The sequence below is a fragment of the Rhododendron vialii genome, chromosome 13a, assembly GCF_030253575.1.
Source record: "Rhododendron vialii isolate Sample 1 chromosome 13a, ASM3025357v1".
Taxonomy (NCBI): Eukaryota; Viridiplantae; Streptophyta; class Magnoliopsida; order Ericales; family Ericaceae; genus Rhododendron; species Rhododendron vialii.
In genome coordinates, this window is record NC_080569.1 from 30,999,111 (window position 1) to 31,019,129 (window position 20,019).

Consider the following 20,019-nt stretch of genomic DNA (forward strand, 5'->3'; position numbering starts at 1 on the left):
TTCGATGGGAAGATAATAAAGTCCTTAGACCATCCACAGTAGCATAATCAAAAGCAAATTATTTGTAAAGTTAACAATATTGGGGTAAAAGATGGCTCATAATGGTATAATCATTCTTAACAACATTTTTAGAAATAATCAAATTTTAGACTTTGGATAACCAAAACTAGCAACCATTTTCAATAATCAAAATTTGTGGATCTCACACCACATAAGTTAACTGGTTCTAAAATTTATGTACACGCATGTTTCAAATGATATTTTCTTCGCTTGCTCTATATCTCATTTTCTTCAGCCACAAACTCTTTTTTTTTTCTTTCCCTCCAAAAGTGAAGCTTATATTTTTCAATCATTTACAATTCAACTCATTGTCACTGGATTAAGGTATTTCACTTTTTTTTTCGTTTTTATTTTATTCTTTTTCCTTCATCTCCTTGTGGTTGAGTACATGAAGAACCTTACATTCTTTTACAAATTCAAGAACACATCTGTTTTTTTTTTTTTAGTACATGATTTTTTTTCCAAATTCATAATATGAGGGAAGGAAGTCACCAATTTTTTCTCCAAAATTAAGGGAGAAAATCGATATATTTTTGCCAAAAAAAAAAATCGTAATAGAGAGAAGTGATCAATGGTGGAAAACATTTGTCGCCGCATTAAGGTATTTCACTTTTTTTTCCCGTTTTTATTTTATTCTTTTTTCGTTCCTCTCCCTGTGGTTGAGTACATAAAGAACCTTACATTTTTTTACAAATTCAAGAACATATCTGTTTTTTTTTTTAGTACATGATTTTTTTTTCCAAATTCATAATATTAGGGAAGGAAGTCACCAATTTTTTTCCCAAAATTAAAGGAGAAAATCGATATATTTTTGCCAAAAAAAAAGTGTAATGGAGGGAAGTGATCAATGGTGGAAAACACAATGGGAGAGAGAGTGAAATTGTAGTGTATCCCTTATTTTAGTTATAGACTAGAAGTGACCATTGTGGACCTCAACATTGTTAAGCTTAGCAACCTCTTAAATGGATAATTAAAAGCTGATGTGTCAACTTTTGGTTATCCATTTTTGATTATGCCACTGTGGATGGCCTTAGAGCATCCACAATGTAATAATCAAAATCAAAATATTGCTAAAGTTAGCAACGTGTGCTTAAAAAAATACTCATATAATAATCAAAGTTAGCAACCTTCTAACTAATAATCAAATTTGGGCATTTGAATAATCAAAAGTAATAATGTGGAATTTCACAGTACTAATTTTAACAATCCTCTAAATGAATAATCAAAAATTGACGTGACAAATTTTGATTATTACATTGCCGATGCTCTTACACCGGCGGTATAAACCCTTCCTTTTCCTCCAAACCAATACAAATGTGCCATGTCAATAGGTGAGTACGGAATTCGACAAAAGTCAAAAGGTCACGCCTTTTCCTCTGCTTGGTTTACCCGGGACAACTGCAAAGATTAACTTTTGGGGGCAAAGTTTGAACAATTACAAAAAGAGCCCACCATTACATAAACACCCCTTGTTCCCATTATCAGCCAACTTCTGCTTCACTTGGACCTTTCAAAAATTGAGTATTCATTTGCAAAAATTACTAACAATTCAATAAAAAATTAAACGGTGGTTGTGCACACATATATAATATCATCTCTTATTCGAACCTCGCGAGCAGCAATATACACTTATAATTATTTTGGGAAAATAATTTTCACACTCTTTTTTTTTATATCCACACTCCTCTTTTTGTCTTTTAGGAAAAAAAAATCCACTTTCAATATAAAAAAAAAAAGAGAGTGTGAAAATCACTCCCCAATATTTTTTGTATTATCAATGTGAAAAATACACATGATTTGCGCACATTTGCTAAACATAAATCCTGCATTGAGTTCCACTCAGAAGTATAACAAAATACAATTCCAAAGTTCTGAAAGGGAGGAGTCATTGAGTTGGGTCCCTTTCAGAACTTTTGAATTATATTTTGTCATATTCCGAAGTGGAACCAATGCAAGATTTATGTTTAGCATGTACACAAATCATGTGTATCTTTCACATTAATAATACAAAAAATATTGGGAGTGATTTTCGCACTCTTTTTTTGATATTCACTCTTTTTTTTTTTTTTTTAGTAGTGAAAGTTGATATAATTTTCTTTTTTGCTAAAAACAAAAAAAAAAGAGTGTGAATATAAAAAAAGGAGAGTGTGAAAATTAATTTCCATAGTAATTATCATTATATGTACCTACTCGCGAGGTTCAAATAAGAGACAATATTATGTATTTGTGCACAACCACCATTTAATTTTCTGTTGAATTGTTAGTAATTTTTGCAAATGCATATTCAGTTTTGAAAGATCCAATTGAAGCAGAAGTTGATTGATAATATTAATAGGAACAAGGGGTGTTTATGTAATGATGGGATCCCTTTGTAATTGTTCAAACTTTGCCCCTGAAAACCTTTGGCCTTAACCCAACCGGGGTAACCAAGCAGAGGAAAATGCGTGAGCTTTTGTCCAATTTCGTACTCATCTGCTGATGTGGCGTGTTTGTATTGATTTGGAGGAACAAAGGAGATTTATATCGGTGTAAGAAATTTATTCTCCCTTGGGAATATGGGCGAATATGCCTTGTTCTCGGGTCTTGTTACGAAACATAAAATAAGTTTTTATTTTTTAAAAAGATAATTTTAAATTTAAAAATAATAAATTTATTAAAAATTTAAAAATATATAATATAGATCTTGTTTGAAAGATTTTGATGAAATTTTTTATACGATATAAAAAAATCAAAAAATTATTTTTTATTTACATTATTTTTAAATTTGAAAATATAAAATAAGTATTTATTTTTTAAAAAAGTGTTCGGGAACTTGGCCTCAGTCTCTCCTCTGCCCTTCAGTGCAGGCCCCGTCCACTCTTCTTCATTAGATTCCCCTCTCTCTCTCTCTCTCTCACTCTCAGACCCCTTTGTTCCTCTCTCTCTTGACCCGATCAATTTCGCCATGGATGTACAAGTCGGAGAACCACCTCAGCCCGCGAAGCATGCGTATTCAGTGTTTGCGATTCCGCCCGAGGACGTAACGGCGCGGCTTAAGAAGCTGATGGCGGGGCTCCGGTTGGAGTTCGGCGGGCCCGAGTTCGAACCCCACGTCACCGTGGTCGGCCCTGTTAGCCTGACAGAGGATGACGCGATCGACAAGTTCCATGCCGCTTGTCAGGGCGTCAGAGCCTACACCGCCACCGTTGAGAAAGTGGCCACCGGCACCTTCTTCTATCAGTGCGTCTTTCTTCTCCTCCATCCGACGCCTCAGGTAATTTTTCCAATTTTTCCTATGGAAAAATTCAAAAAAAAGCGCTGAATTTACACCACAATGTTTCATAGGCCTCTGTCGTTAGTTCTTGTTGTTAAGGCATCATATTTAAAACCATCTTTATTCTCAATTGGTTATTTGTTAGCAAGCACTTGTATCCCAGTATTCTGAATAGGATTGGATTTGGTGGCATGGATTTCTTGTTTCAGGTAGCGGAGGCTAGTTCACACTGTACCGGTTATTTTGGATACAAGAGCTCAACCCGTATGACAACTCGAGTCTCTGCAACTTAATTTGTTTATTGAGTAAAATGATTTAGTTATGTCAAATGATAGAATTTACCTGAAAAGGCTTAAAACTAATTTCTTGAAGTTTAATGTTTGCTAGTATCTACAAGATGGAAACCTAAGTTTATTGGTTAAGAAGATCCTCTTAACACTCTTGCAGTTTTTATTGGCAAAGTTATTGATATAAAATGTGTAAGAGTACATTATAAAAGAGTTCAACATCTATAGGAGAGTAATGTAATATCTAGAGTTTGCTCCCATGTTACATGTACTTTCCCTTAGTTGAACCTATACAAATTGACAACTAATATATCTTTCGGATGCATGGTAATAAGAGATCATACGCTTGCAGAGTGAATGCATATTACGGATTCATTCTGAATCAAGGATAGTTTGTCATCAATTACTATCTACTACGTGGAAATGCTTATTTTTACAGCGACTTCATTGTTTACCTGACAAATCTTAAAACAAATGTTGCCGGCAATAACGATGGCTGAAGCTTAATGTTGCTGGTATCTACAAAATGATTAGGCCCCGTTCCAAAAACCTTCTTAAAAAATAAGCAGCTTATTTCACATTTTCAAACAAAAAAATAATGTAAATAAAAAAAAAAATTTTATTTTTTTTTGCACCGTATTAAAGATCTTGATGGGATTTATCAAACAAGATCCATGTTGGTAGGAAAATTATTTGCGTAAACACATTATTTTTTAGCTTGAAATTGCCTTCTTAAAAAATAAGGGCTTATTTAAGGTTGCGGAACGGAGAAAAGAAGCACTTTTGTCGGTAATGCTATTTGTAAGAATGCATTATGGAAGAGTTTCATTGTTCAGAGAAAAGAAGCACCAGAGTTTACTCCCGTGTGACTTGTATTTTCCTTACTTTAACCTGATATTTACCATATGTCCATGTCTATACAACGAAGAATGCTGATTTATGGCCTTATCAGTGTGATTATAAAATGGGTTTTGCTGATTAATACTCTTGCAGCTTATATGCCTCATCTGAGTATCCTTTATGGGGACTTATCCGATGACGAGAAAAAGAAAACTCAAGAGAAAGCCAATATACTTGATGAAAACATCGGCAACCTCAGCTTCCAGATAAGCAGCCTTGCTTTGTACGAAACAGATACTGAAGACTGGAAGAAGATAGCTGAATTCTATCTTGATGCTAATTAGGTACAAAAATGCTTCCCCGTTTGTAAAATACTTGCTGTTTGCTCCTCTGCCTGAACATGACTGCAAAATTTGCTGAGTCAGACTTTGTCATTGGTTTACCTCTAAATGATCTGAATCTTAGGATACATATATCATCGAATTCGTATCGTACGATTTGTATCGACATTAGTTATGTTAGAGGTTTTCACAATTTTACCTCTAAATGTACGTATCACTAATTTTAAGATACGTATAATGCATAGTAACACTTTTTTTCATGAGAAAAAGATTTTATTAACTTGGGTAGATATTACAATAAGCTGATTTTTTGAATTGGCAAAGCATATTTGCAATAACAAGAGGTAGAAACATCAGACGCAAGGAAAACACATAGCTCAGCCGGGATCAAAGAAACCCAGTTCTGATTTAGTGTTCCTAAAGAAAAAGATGGTAACATGGCTCGCTTAAGGTACACACTCTTAATTGGTGTGCACCAAACAGTTTGTCTTCCATTTTCTATTGGTAAATCCCCATAAAATGTATTTTCTCATTCCAAAAATAAGTCTTAGTTTGGATGACAGTAATTTTGAGGGGAAATGTGAATGTAATGCCATATTATCATGATTCCTATGCTTGGAATGACTAGAATGAGAATGCGATTTCCCGTGACATTATATTCAATCAGGAGCCACATTTTCAAATTATGTAGGAATGTGATCCCTCCCATCCTCCATGGGAATTCTATATTCCTGACTCAATCTATAAAAAAGAGTTAATGTTTGACTCTACTACATTACCAAAACAACTTATTCCTCAATAAGATTGCTGAATCAATAGAAACATCATAAATTCATAATAGAATTAATCCGGGTCTCGAACTGCTAGGATTTGAAATCATGATAGTCAAATTCCCATTCTCACTAAAGATTACTAGCATCAAACTGATATGGTATAAGATTAATTAATAGCTTTAACTAGCAAGATTAACGTAATCTGCTCAATCATTCTCAATCACCTTCACCTATAAATCATTAAATCCTACAGCCTTTCTATCATTCAAAACTCATCCCCTTTCCGAACATCTTATGCCAATTTGACAACCAAAAGCATCATGAGGCCAAGCAAAAGAGTCATAATCCTAATTCTTTCAGTCTTCTCCACAATTGCTATCATGGCTGCAAAGGAGCAGCACAACACAAATCCAGTGCTAGGCATCTCCCTCCCAAAGCAACATTCTTCGTTGCAATGCCAGCAAAGTCTCGGTAAAGGGTGCGAGGAGACGCTTCGAAAGCTATACACAACACACAGAGCAGTGCTGCTCCCGCCGTGTTGTAAATCGGTATTAGGGTTGTCCGATTATTGCTTCAGAGACATTTTCTCATCTGATTTTACCATTGGGTTTGGTAATACAGTCAAGAAAGTCTGCATTCAGATCATTGGTTTTGTTCCTCCTTCACCTCCCAAGTATGTACTACCATAGAAGGTCATGACATTGCTTTACATAATCTTGGGTTGTGTACCAAGAGAAATGGTTGTTCTCTTATCGATTCTAATCTTGCCCTATGATAATTATATGAAGTAAATCACCATACTTATTTTACAGATTTGGAATAAAGTTTTATCTTGACAGGTTTGTGAGGAAGTTTCTATTGATTTGGTTTGCTTAATTTCTCTGTACACCATATGCAACTTAAAAATTGATCAGCCTTGTGAATACCAAGGATCTTATAATAAAGCTAAATATCGCATTGCAACAACACTAACAATAACATGACCCCTCTACTCCCTAATCATTGGAGGTATGGGCGGGAAGGATTGAAGACAAACCTAACCTTTGACAATATATGTACAAAATGGTTGCTCCCAGAAAACTACTGAAACAGGTCAAAAAAAATCAAGGGGATTAGGCTGGATGATTTTTGGACTGGCGGAAAGGAGTCCTATGAGTAAATAACGTTATCGGAGGTTGGAAAACTCGTTTCGTGATGGCTGATACAAATCTACAATACATAATGACTTTTGGTGAAAACTGTGGTTGGCCCCCTTTTATCAGTTTCTGTGAGCCTTAACCTCTTTGTCTTTCTGAATTTAGATTGGTTTCAGTCTTTTCTTCATGGTATATCTAGTTCTAACTTTTATAAACCACTTAACTAAGTATGAATTACACTTTGAAAAGGTAATGACCGATATTGTCGATCGCGCATCAAGTGATCATTCAGGCAAGAAATTCGCGACTGCACAAGCTCGAATTTCTTGCCTGAGTGATCACTCGAAGCCCGATCAGAATATCGTCCATTACCTTTTCAATGTAATTCATATTTAGTTAAGTGGTTTGCCAATAGTTAGAACTAGATATAAGAATAAAACATATTTTTGATATACCACAAAGAAAAGACTGAAACCAAATTAAATCCATAAAGACAAAGAGGTTAAGGCTCGCAAAACACCGATAAGAGGGGGCCAACTACAGTTTTTAACAATAGTTGTTATGTATTGTATCGGCTGTCACGTAACGGAATTTCGAACCTCCGATAATGTTATTTACTTATTTATCGGCCGATACGATCCTAGATCGGCCGATATAAGACCGTATCATGTTACAGTTTTGTTTCCCGGTACCACACTTTAAAACCCACCCGTGCCACTGCTCCTCCAAATAGCTAAGCCCCCGATTCTTCTTTTGTGAAAAGATGACTTCCTGACCTGCAAAGATGTATAAAATACAGTAAATTAACGCCAAGGGTATCCACTAAAAGTCTAGCTAATAGAGTTCTTGAATACTAATTGAACATAATTATAACAAACCTCAAAGACAAGGGAAGAAGAAGAAAATAAAAAGCACTTGAGAGAGAGAAAGAGGGAGAGATTTAATTTGTGACAAGGCCTCTTCCTTCTCTTGTCTGTGATAACTTTGCCTTTTCTCTTGTACATACGAGTCTTTTAAAGAGGTTTGAAAGACCCACCAAAGTGGTTCACAGCTCACACAACACCACCCCCCCACATTAGGGGCGAGAGAGTCCAATACTAGTAAAAGCATTTGATACTAGTAAAAGCATTTGATTCAGCATCTACCTCTGGTTTATTTTTGGACAAAATGGTAACCAACTAGTGATGCTTGAAAGATGACACTGTTTTTCCATTCAGAGGAATGTGAAAATGCAATTCCCTGTTGATACTCCTACTCCTGGAAAATTAATCTTTCAGGGCTGTTTGGGGTTTTTTTTTTTCCAAGAAAACAAGGATAAATAACTTGTGAGTGTATTGTCTTGATCAAATGATGTAAAAATGGGAGCTCATCTCTTTATAAAGCATTCGTGTATTATAGAACCGGACACTGATGGATTATGGGAGTCAGAAAGAGAAAAACGAATCTCATCTATTCTAATATATAAAGGGAGAGCACCCCTTTGGTGTCTCCCTGTCATGTATTTTCATTTCCAAAATACCCATTAAATGTGTGAACAAAATATTTAAAAATTCATGAGCAAATATGTAAATTGACATGACAGTTCTGAAGGCCTGTCATAAAAGGGACTTTCAAAACTACCCCCTAAAAAAATTCCAACTGCTCTTAACCCAACCCTTTCACGAAGACTCATTTAACCGTTGGGGTAAAAGTTGTAAAATTAACATACCCCACCCAACTACCCACACAGCCACACGCGCACACCCCACGTCTTCTCCTGAGAGGGTACTATTGTTTTCCTATTATTCTCTCTTCTTCGTATTTGTTTTCCTCTCCATACAATTGGTTGATGTCCACAAAAAACTGTGATCACAAAACCCATCAATTAAGCCTGATTTTCAATCGTTGATTATGGGTTTCTCATTACCAATTCTGAGGAATCGGAAGTAGCATGTGGATAACCGTTCTTCCGTTATAATTTACTAGTGTTAGCCCGTGTCTACGGCACTACGCATCCCGATTGGAAGGGGATGGCAGTTGTGTGATTTAGGTGAAAACCATGGGCACTTAACTGGAAAGTGGGAGAATGCACTACAACCTTTGGATCAAATGAATCTAAACTGTTCCAACAACTTGTCCCCACACCCTTCTGTTTTATAATAGAGATTGCTCACAAGGTTTATTTTGACCTCATCCTCCAACATTTGCTTCCATTTTTTGTTATTATTTTTTTCGTTGGAAAAGTGACTCTCTGACTAATGGCTTTCTTTGAAACTGGTCGGATATAATGCATGTTTCGTTTCTCATATACTCTTGAGAAAATTTCAGATGTATTCTTAATGTGCTATTATCCGGTTATGAAATCATTTTGGAACCTGTGGAATTTAGGATGTGAGTGGAATGAAAAACATATGTGCTTCTACATATGTGAACTGGAGGTCGAGCACACGCGATATGTATACAAGTCGAATTTTGATGGCGCTTCAAGAATACGGGGAAAAGAAAAATATAAGAACAAAAAAATTTAAATTCCCACCGATGGTAGGAAAAACACCATGGTGCTTCAAAGACGGGGAAAAGAAAAATACTAAGAAAGGAAAAAATCTAAATTCCACACCGACGCTAGGAAAAACACCATCAAAATCCAGCTTGCACACGCATCGCGTGTGCCCCAGCCTCTAGTTGGTTTTTAATGTGGACTATTGATTGATAAGATCGATAAAATCGATGGTTGCATGCCACCCTACACGTGCGCTACAAGGGGTGCTGTATCCACTTCTTGGTGGGGTTAAAAATGAAGCAAGTTGCTTCTGAATATTCTTTGCTATGAACAATATGATTTAGTCCTTTCAAATTTAAAGAATATCATTGCATTTGAAAGATATTTTTCGGTTGCAGTGATGACCTTAGGCATGGTATAATGTGATTCTTCAATGAATTTACTTCAAAACTTAAATGTTGAGAGTAGTTAGTTTTTTAGGTGAATAGATATGTGATTTGTTCAGATCAAAATATGTCATGTGATTTATTCATATCAAAATATGTTACGTGATTTTATAAGTAAGATGGATGTAAAAGACAATATAAGAACCTGATATGTAACAACGCATCATTTTCCTACAAACATTTAGTTTTGTTTGGATCATGAATGGGAAGGAAAAGATAAACAAAAAGATAAGAAGATAATGAATTGGAGAAGCTAAAGGGATTTCACCATGCCACATTTCTTAATTAGGAACGGTTTTTCGAGTAAAGCCGTGATCTTTTCTGTTTCTTTGTCCAATTATCTGACTGAAATCACGCGGATGCATAAAAAGTTTGATTCAGAATTGACCATTGAGTTTCTAATCAACAATCCATTCTTTTGCAGTGGTGCTGAAGATGTCGCTTTGATCGAGTACGCACGCTTAACTGGTCGACCGTTTAGGGTATTCAGCCTAGACACGGGGAGACTAAACCCAGAGACTTACAAATACTTTGACACAGTTGAGAAGCAGTATGGCATCCACATCGAGTACATGTTTCCGGATGCTGTTGAAGTCCAGGCTTTAGTCAGGAGCAAGGGGTTGTTCTCTTTCTATGAGGATGGGCACCAGGAGTGCTGCCGGGTTAGGAAAGTTAGACCCCTTAGGAGGGCTCTAAAGGGATTACGCGCCTGGATCACCGGACAAAGGAAAGACCAATCCCCTGGCACTAGAGCTGAAATCCCGGTAGTCCAAGTGGACCCCGTTTTTTTGAAGGAATGGATGGTGGGGTTGGTAGCTTGGTGAAGTGAAACCCTGTGGCAAATGTAGAGGGCCATGACATTTGGAACTTTCTTAGAGCGATGAATGTGCCTGTTAATTCATTGCACTCACAAGGTTATATATCGATTGGGTGCGAGCCTTGCACTTGGCCGGTACTACCTGGGCAGCATGAGAGAGAGGGAATGTGGTGGTGGGAGGATGCCAAGGCTAAGGAATGCGGCCTCCATAAAGGGAATATCAAGGAGGGAAATGCAGGACATGTCAATGGGATTGGTAATGGGGCTGCCCATGGAAATGGAACCACAATGATTCCCGATATATTCGAAGCACAAAGTATCGTGAATTTTAGCCGGGTTGGGGTAGAGAACTTGCTTAAACTTGAGGATCGGAGGGAGCCTTGGCTTGTTGTGCTTTATGCACCTTGGTGGCCCTTTTGCCAGGTGATCATTTGTTTCAGTAAAAAGTGATTGGCTATATCATTTTGAAATATGGCTATTTTGCTTATGCTTACAAACATATTTTTTCCTTTATTTTTGTTGAGCAGGCGATGGAAGGATCCTATGCTGAATTGGCAGAGAAGTTGGTGGGGACTGATGTGAAGGTGGGAAAGTTCAATGCAGATGGTGATCAGAAGTCATTTGCTCAGAATGAATTGCAGCTAGGAAGCTTCCCTAGAATGCTACTATTCCCCAAACAATCTTCTCGGCCCATTAAGTACCCCTCGGAGAAGAGGGATGTCGATTCCTTGATGGCTTTCGTGAATTCTCTCCGGTGAGAATAAACTAGGTATCGTTAATGCAAGAATCTTCCTCTCAATAGAGGATGAAAAGCAGAAATGGACTCAGGAATGTGAATCGGCAACAAAACGCACAGGGAAAGACTGGTGCTCATGGGAATTTCACTCGAGCGCATTAGTGTCACAATGTGCATGATGTTGGTTTCTTGTAATTATTATATCATCCAACCAATTAAGGAAAGCAATGCTTTTGTCACCTTCATATCATCTGGTTTATAGTAGAACTTTGTCATGAAGATGACATTTTGACAATGGAACGGATGTGAATTATCATCGATTCGTAGTGGCGGAGCTATGATTTTGGACTTGGAAATGACATCCGAAAGGATCAATATTATCCCTCCGTCCAGAAAAGAATGTCTCATCTATGAAACTGAGAACTTAAAAACTAATATGTTTTTTTATTCAAACAAATTTTAACTTTTTGCCAAAAATAAAAGTACTCGTTGATATCTAGTGTTTTGCAAAAAACAAAATATTTTGAACCAAAATGTAGAAGTATTTGTTTAAATTTTCACTTTCTTCAAACTTAAAGAGGGAAATAAGAATCGTCTATTGCGTTTTCTTGAGGCCCAGCATTACCTTAGGTGAGCATGAGGCTCATGTTTGGATACAAAAAATAGAAATCCTTTCTGAACCGGTTTTATTTAGATTTTCTCCTCTCTTGCTTTGGATGTAATTTCTTTGTAAGTGCCGGATCTCTTTCATGAATGGAAATGTTTCCCTGATCCAAAAAAAAAAATGCATTACCCTAGGTGGGCCGGACCTTCCCCGAGCGTATCGCGGAGATATTGAGTGGGCTCAAGCAATTGGGCTATTAACTAACAGACCGAACTAGATTTAGGACCCAGCCCATCTGGTTAGCCCAGTCCACTCCGTGCCGGGTCACAATAGATTTCAACCCGCTACATGCTTGGACTTGTGAAAAAAAGAAGAAAGAACACGCTCTCTCTCTCTCTCTCTCTCTCTCTCTCTCTCTCTCTCTCTCTCTCTAAGAAGGGCATAAACATATTTTCAAAACTACTTTGATAGTCCATCGCTTTAGGAAAATAACGAGTGAGGGTTGGCATGATCAACGGCGTGGACATCCTCAGCAGCGTATCAACGATCGTGATTGAGATAACTAACTAACTAAGACAATTAATTTTGTATATTTCTTGTTTGAGTAAAAATGTATGGCGCAAAAAATAGTACTAGTTAAGCTGGACGTTGGATTTGAAACTCAAGCTCCTTTTTTGTGAGAATGAACATGACCAAGACCTAATTATTTTCATGTCCTTCTAGCAAAACTTACGTACACTAATTTGCTGGAACATATAGAAACAGATCTTTTTGCTTATTGTGAAGGATTTTTAAAACTCTGGATAAAGTTTTTTTTTTGTCATCACTTAGGAGTTTGGATGCTTGATCTAACATAATTTTGGAGTCTGCATTCAGCTAAGTGATCTATCCTGATTGGATTCAAGAATGAGGCTCAGAGTTCGAGTAAATTGAGCAATATGCCGACCCTTCGTAGTAACCTAACTTAAATACACCAATTAACATCTAATTTCCATTTTTCCAATATTTTTTTTTATTTTATAAAAGAGGATCTTTGAAGGCACTTGGTTTAAAAGAACTACTTTTAAATATTCAAAGTTGTTGTGCCGCAGCTCTCATAGTTTAGAGAATCTTGTAATCTTCACAAAATTGTCAAAATCCGTGAAAAAGAAACTTCACTCAAGCATGCAAGGCATGTTGACTTTGTCGACAGACAATGAGCAACCATTTGCAACTCTTGTGATGATGAAGAATAAAGAGGAATTATTAACGGGTCTTTCACACCGTCACGTGATATTTTTAAACCTCTATACGTATATATTTGGGACACATGCACGTAGTTCTGAAGCCTGTACGAATGTGTAATTTTGTGCATTAAGTAGGAATCGATGCAAGTGTAACGTGACAATGGCCTAAGAGCACCCGATCAATTTTTTGGAGCATGCATTGTCATGGTTATTTTCCATTGTTCGACGTGTGTAAAATATTCCGAGAGAGAAAATACATGTTTTGCAAAAGGCCAGCTTTTATTTTTCATTTAGATGAAGTTAAAAGTTATGCCTGTTCACATGCTTGCTTTCAATTGATTTGAGCCAGGCGTAGTTCTAGTGAACTGTGACCACATGAAAACTTGAGGTTGGTACTCGATCAATAGGAGCTGAGATTATATTGGATCTGTCGGCGTCAAAATGGACGGTCAGATCGGTCGCCCTACAGAGGTGCAAGATGGGCTGCTCTACAGGGTTGCAGTGTATTATGTCAGCTGTCCATCTCAACAATTAACGGTCTGAATTTAAAACAAACTCTTTCAGTCTCTTTCTTGAAAGATTTTGTTTTAAATCCGGATCGTTAAAAACACGTTTGGATCGATACTTGGATGATGCCCCTACAACCCCTGTAGTAAATCCCTGCACTACTGGGTTTCCAAAATATGCCAACCAAATTAAAGAGAGAGAGGCTATTTTCAATAATGACGAGTCTGCACTACAGGTTTCCAAAAGATGCTAATCAAAAAAGAGAGGCTATTTTGACTAGTCCCAATTTAAAAGCTTTTAAAGGATTACCAAATGGAGAAAGCTAAATAATGCAAAACTTAGATAAGACTTCTGTATAAACCGTTTTATATAACGGGAAATATTTTAGCCTATAAGATGTCATGTATTGAAATTAATTATAGCATTCCTTTTGTATTCAAATGCACGTTTTTTCCCCCCTCCTTGTTCACATTAGATAGTAATAGATACCAAAACTATTCTTAGAATACTTCCTCCGTCTCAATTTAAGTGTGCTTCCTACACGAAAGCGTAATTTTTTAAGGAAACAAAAATAGAATCAATGTATGTAAAAGAACAGCATATTAGTCTAAAGTCCAAATGAAACAACTCCATGAGAGTTTTAGTCCAGTCTAAGTTTTTGTGATGTGTAGAGTCCATTAATAAAAATATTTTAAAGTCTAGAGTCCGTGAAAAGACAAAATTGCCTTTAATGAGACAAAGACATTGTTTGGTTAACACAAAAAATGTATTTTTCATTTAAATTGTCTTAAATGAGACAAGGGCCTTGTTTGGCTAACACAAAATATGTATTTTTTTCGTGTTTTTCGATCTTGTTGCACTTTCATAGGGTACCCTAGAGTTTTAGGCATTTTCATAGGGTACCCTAGGGTTTTAGACACTTTCATAGGGTTTTAGGGTGCACTTTTTTATTATAGGATTTTAGCGGTTTAGGCACTTTCATAGAGTATCCTAGGGTTTTAGGCACTTTCATATATAGGGTACCCTAAGATTTTAGGCACTTTCATAGGATACCCTAGGATTTTAGTCACTTTCAACCTTGGTCAACGCCGGTCAAACCTTGGTCAACGCCGGTTAATCTTGGGAGAGGTTTTTTTTTGTAAATCCTGGGTATAATGTCCTTTAGACTTTACAGGAAAAATATTTATGTCTTTACTTGTCACGCCCTCGGATTTATACATAAATAAATGACTCATTTTATTGAAAAGTCTTCGCATAACATGAATAATACTCAAAAAATTTGTCATTCACTTAACTTTACAAACAAGTCCCCAAGTTTAAAGATTTACAACTTTGGCACTCCGACCCCAAATAAACTTAAGTACTAGTACGAACAAGTTGACAAGTTTCAAAAGGTTTTGTCAAAGGAAGTTCTTGAATGAATAGTTACGGACCCATCTTTATCAAAAGAAAGTCAATTACAAAAATGTTTAAGTAACTACATGCGGTTAGCTTCCAAAAAGTCTGTCATTCCCAAGCACACATTGCATACGAGCTATTGTCCAGTGTTTGACGAGCTATTGTCCAGTGTTTGAACTTGAAAAGAAAGATTAGGTTGAGTTACACTAGCCCAGTAAGAAAATCTCTACCAATTCTATGTATGAATATAATGATACGGGTAGAAGGGATGAAGTCAAGAGATTCAGCTCAATCAATGGTCAACAACAAACTCACAAGAGTGCCAATAAGATCATTCTAAGATGTGCCTTTGTCTTAATATGCCAACTAGTTCACAAGACAGTAACAACTCTAGCAATCTCGAAGCGGCTCTCTATCGCCAATTTCCACCATCGGTATTTTCACCCCTTGCGTCACCGTAGAACAATCACAAAGGTTATCGTATTACCACCCCTTGCGTTACGTAAACCCTAACAACTTGGATCACCGTATTACCACCCCTTGCGTTACGTGACCCACTTGAGTCTCCGTATTACCACCCCTTGCGTTACGAGACTCCCTACCCAACTTCCGACACATACGACTACTCTTTTATTCACTATGCTAGCTATGAATTCCAAACGATCACACTCATACAAGGGACATCTTACAACATGTCAACAATGTCACAAACAAGCCATAAACATTGACAAGTAACCAACAATTAATAGGATGCATTATAACGAAATCTTAACCATGTAATTCCCTATTCGTTTCTTACTAACGGAAGACCAATGGACCAAAGATAACATTAATCAATCGTAGGAATTTAATTGAATATGCTTGAGATAGGTTTGGAAGTGTCCGAAAGGGTTTAAAAGCGATCGGGGTTCCAAACCATGAATGGAAAAACTTTTCAGAAATTTTCAGTTTGGTACATGTAGCAGTTAAGGGTGCTACATGTACCCAGTGAACAAAATGAAAAATCTGGGTTTTGGTACATGTAACAATTAAGGGCGCTACATGTACCCAGCGAACAGAAGATGCAATTTGAGTTTGGTACATGTAGCAGTTAAGGGCACTACATGTACGCAATGAACGAAATCAAAGAAATCTGGGTTTGCTATATGTACCGGGGTAAACGATGGTACATGTAGCACCTGGATTTTTCAGCCCAAATTGACAGCTTTCAAGGGCAAACACAAGGCTTCCAAACAACGATCCAAAGCAAGTTTTGGATATTAAATCAACTCATAAACATACATAGAAAGTTAGAAATCACTACCTCGCGACGATAACCAAGATCTACGAGATTTGAACGAGCCCTAGCCTCTTTGAACTTCAAAGCTCCGCTCCAAGCTTGACCCAAGGATTTTCGAGCTCAAGAACGCGATTGGAAGGTCGAAGGGAGGTTAATCTCTGAGATTCTTGAGGTCTTGAAAGAGTTTTGAGTGAGAGGGGAAGAGAGAGATACACGGCTAGAGAGAGAGAGAGAGAGAGGACGGCGTGAGAGAGAGAGAGAGAGAGAGAGTGAGAGATATAATTATCTCCTACACACACTCTCCTATATGTACTCCAATATCTTTAAATCACATACCCACACCCTCAAGTTTCTATTCTCTCACTTCAATCCTCAAGTCAAATAACCACCAAATAAAATCTCATTTTTCCAATTAGGCATTTAATAAGCATTTCAATAATTAAAATTTTTTGGGTCTCTACATTACTGTAACAAAAATCCTTATAATATGTCCTATTCAATTTGTCAAATTTATGATTCTGAAGCCAATTTGCCCAATTTACTCTTTATGATTTTGAAGATACAGTCGTTGCCTTCCACTTTTAGTGGATTCTCGATGAAGTGCACAATTTTTCCCATGGAATTTTCCCTCTAAATAGACTCTATTATTCATAGGAGTAATTGGCTCCCCGTGAGTGGGTTTTTCTTTTCTTTTCTTTTCCTTTATGGTTACAACTCCAAGTGGGAGTTAATCAAGTGGCCGGATTTTCTCGTGGAGACAAAATTTCAGAAAGTCTAGGGTCACCGCATTCCGGTCCATCACACGCCTTGGAATGGGCCCCAAAAAAATACAGAAAAATATTTATAAATTTTAAAATAATATTTCATGGGACCCTGTAAAAAATCAGCTTCAACGGATATCGGTAGGTATGTTTTTCGAAATTCGTAGGAACGAAACTGTTTAGTTTTGCAGTTTCATCCTTCAAATTCAAAAAACATATCTACCGATATTCGTTAGAGTTGATTTTTTACAGAGTCCCGTAAAATATTATTTTAAAATTTATGAATATTTTTCTGTATTTTTTTGGGACCCAGAATGAACCCCAAAAGGCATGCGGTGGACTGTCACCGCGAATTTCATGCGGTGACCGTAGTCCGGCTGACAAAATTTTCTCCTAAAAAATTGGCTCCAATTTTAAACTTGGTCAAAAATTACTATCCACAAAAATTGGCTCAGCAAGAAATCAATCACAAAAAAATTCGGAGGAAATTTTGGCTCCAAGGTTCAAACTGTTGAAATTAATCTGGAATACTCGAAGTGTTAGAGATGGAGGGAAAGTCAATCACCTACCACTGTTCGGATTGAGTGTTGAGGGAGGTTTTTGAAAGTAATGAGTGGAGAGAAATATATAGAGAAATTTTATTGAAGACCGACAAACCCTACCCAAAAGTTTTGAAACCCCAAAATGAACAAGGTTAGCAGCTAATTTTCTTTCCCACAATTTCTCTTCTCCAACAAATCTCTTCCTATTTTATCTCCTACATCTCCTCCCAATCAAGTTTACCTCTGCTTTCCCTCTTCACGTTTTATATTTCCTTTCACGTTATATGATCCTATGGAAAGTTCTTCTATCCACCTCAAATCAGGAGCTTAACAAATCTAACAACGGAGTTCAATTTTCCAAAATCTGTTGGTAAAAAGTTCCCATGGAAAGTTAAAAAAGGGCTCCATGCGTGGGACCCGGAGGTGCTGCAGTCCACTCAATCCAGCCGTTCATCTCGGTAATGGACAGTTCAAATTTTCATCCAAACAATGGACGGTTAGAATTTGTAAGAGCTCGGATTAAATCCAAATTATTCGTGGCGAGATAGACGATTGGGTCGGCCGTACGACGGATGCACTACAGCCCCTCCATTCCCCATGCGTGAGGTAGCTTCCTTATTCTCTGTTTATGTCAAAACATTTTCCCGAATATGGCGCCGAGGGAAGGCTGCTATTATCAAAGGAGGGTTGATCAATTGATGCTGCAATTATCAATGGAAGGCCGATTGATGTATCCTCCCAAAAAAAAAAAAAAATGGACGCAAAAGAGTTCAAATCGAGTAACATATAAAATCAACAAAACTGCTACCGACACAGATTTCTGAAAACAGATAGCGCGTACAGATGGATTTTGGATCCGTTTTGGATCCCACAAAGATGATCGGAGTCGCTCATTTTGTTCAAAACATCTTGTTTAAGGTCCCCTTAAAAAATCAGCTCATTTGGATATCAGTAAGGGGGTTTACGGAACACCTAACTTTGCTTCAAAAAACATGCTATTTTCTGAAGCAAAGTTGGGTGTTTCGTAAACCCCTTTACCGACATCCAAATGAGCTGATTTTTTACGGAGACCTTAAACAAGATGTTTTGAATAAAATGAGCGGCTCCGATCATCTTTGCGGGACCCAAAACGGGTCCAAAGTTCATCTGTACGTGCTGTCTGTTTGCGAAAATCTGTGCGTATGGCACTGTTGTAAAATCAATATGGTTGTGTCGACTACCATATATAAGTCTTACTTCTATAACAAATAAAATGAGTCCAAAATTATTCCTTTTAGATAAGTAATTGTTTGGGAAATTAATCCTAGCCGTTGGTTACAAAACATGGATGGTCTAGATTTAGAGAAATTCTTAACACTTGCTAACCATAGGATTTAGAAATAAAGAGTCTAGATTTATTACTACATATGTAAGATTCAAATATTGAGCTAGCTTATTATATCACTGGTGCATGCCAGTGCCTAAAGACATAGCTCGAAAGATTCGGTATTTGATATGGTTTTGAGTGTCCTAAGAAATATATGAGCAAATTGCCCATACCTAAAGGTCGATGCATGCCCATGTCTGAAGGCACGATTCGAAGAATGTGAGAGAGAGAGAGAGATTTGGATCTTCCCAAAAGTGGCCAACCCTAGGATCTCTGTCATTGGATTCAATAGACCATTCTAGATCGTTAGATTTATGTAGTATATAAAATTCAAATACTGCGCTAGCTTATTATATAGATATATAATAAACAAATATTTGCTCCTTATCAAATCAGTTGCAAGTTGCAAAATTTAATACTCCATCCGTTCCTTTTTTTGTGTCTAGTATTTTATTTTGAGCTGTTTCTTAATAAGTGTCCATTTTGTAAAATTAGAGGGGGTAAAAGTTGGTGTATTGTCTATTTTGTCCCATAAAAGTAGATTTTATTTTGAAAAGTTAGTGAGTAAAAGTGTAATGATGATGGGTAAGTAGAGAAAGTGGAGGAAAAAGTTGATGTGAAAGGTGTAATGATGATGTCTTTTTAATAAGTTGGAGTTACGAAGCAGGACACTTAAAAAGGGACGGAAGGAGTAGTATAATGAGATTAATTTCCTATGATAAAACAAGATTAAAAATTCCTGATTTGCATTAATAAGGAGTAGTAATTAATGTTATAGTGTGTGTCACTTTCACTTAAATGCAGGTGTCATCTGCTTTTACCACCTTTCTGTTTTGGTGGTCGGGGGCATTTAACTTTCAGTCATACTACTTACACAACAATTGTGCACAGATTGTAGTGTGGGGTCCACTTATAATCCCACACAAATAATTCAATCCGTTTATTAAATGTAAAATATTTTTTCAAAAGTCTCTGCAAAAAATCAACTCAATCTGATAATATAAGTACTCGATCCAATCATTTAACTTTTTATTTAGATTTTAGGATAATGAAAAGTTAGATGATTGGATCGAGTACTTATAGATATCGGATTGAACTCTTTTTTTGAGGGGACTCTTGAAAAAATATTTTATATTTAATGAACAGGTCGGATCATTTGTGTGAGATC

At 36.7% G+C, this 20,019-nt stretch overlaps 1 protein-coding gene and 1 pseudogene across 1 annotated transcript; both read left to right on the plus strand.

The window, feature by feature from the left end:
- The first annotated feature begins 2,889 nt into the window (after positions 1–2,889).
- On the plus strand, positions 2,890–6,365 carry LOC131312574 (cyclic phosphodiesterase-like). Its single transcript, XM_058340433.1, has 4 exons — positions 2,890–3,313; positions 3,523–3,577; positions 4,594–4,784; positions 5,126–6,365. The coding sequence occupies exons 1-3, from the start codon at positions 3,005–3,007 to the stop codon at positions 4,782–4,784; spliced, it is 555 nt and encodes a 184-aa protein (XP_058196416.1). The 5' UTR covers positions 2,890–3,004; the 3' UTR covers positions 5,126–6,365.
- Positions 6,366–9,800: 3,435 nt separating this feature from the next.
- Positions 9,801–11,357, plus strand: LOC131312572 (5'-adenylylsulfate reductase 3, chloroplastic-like; annotated as a pseudogene).
- Positions 11,358–20,019: the final 8,662 nt, after the last annotated feature.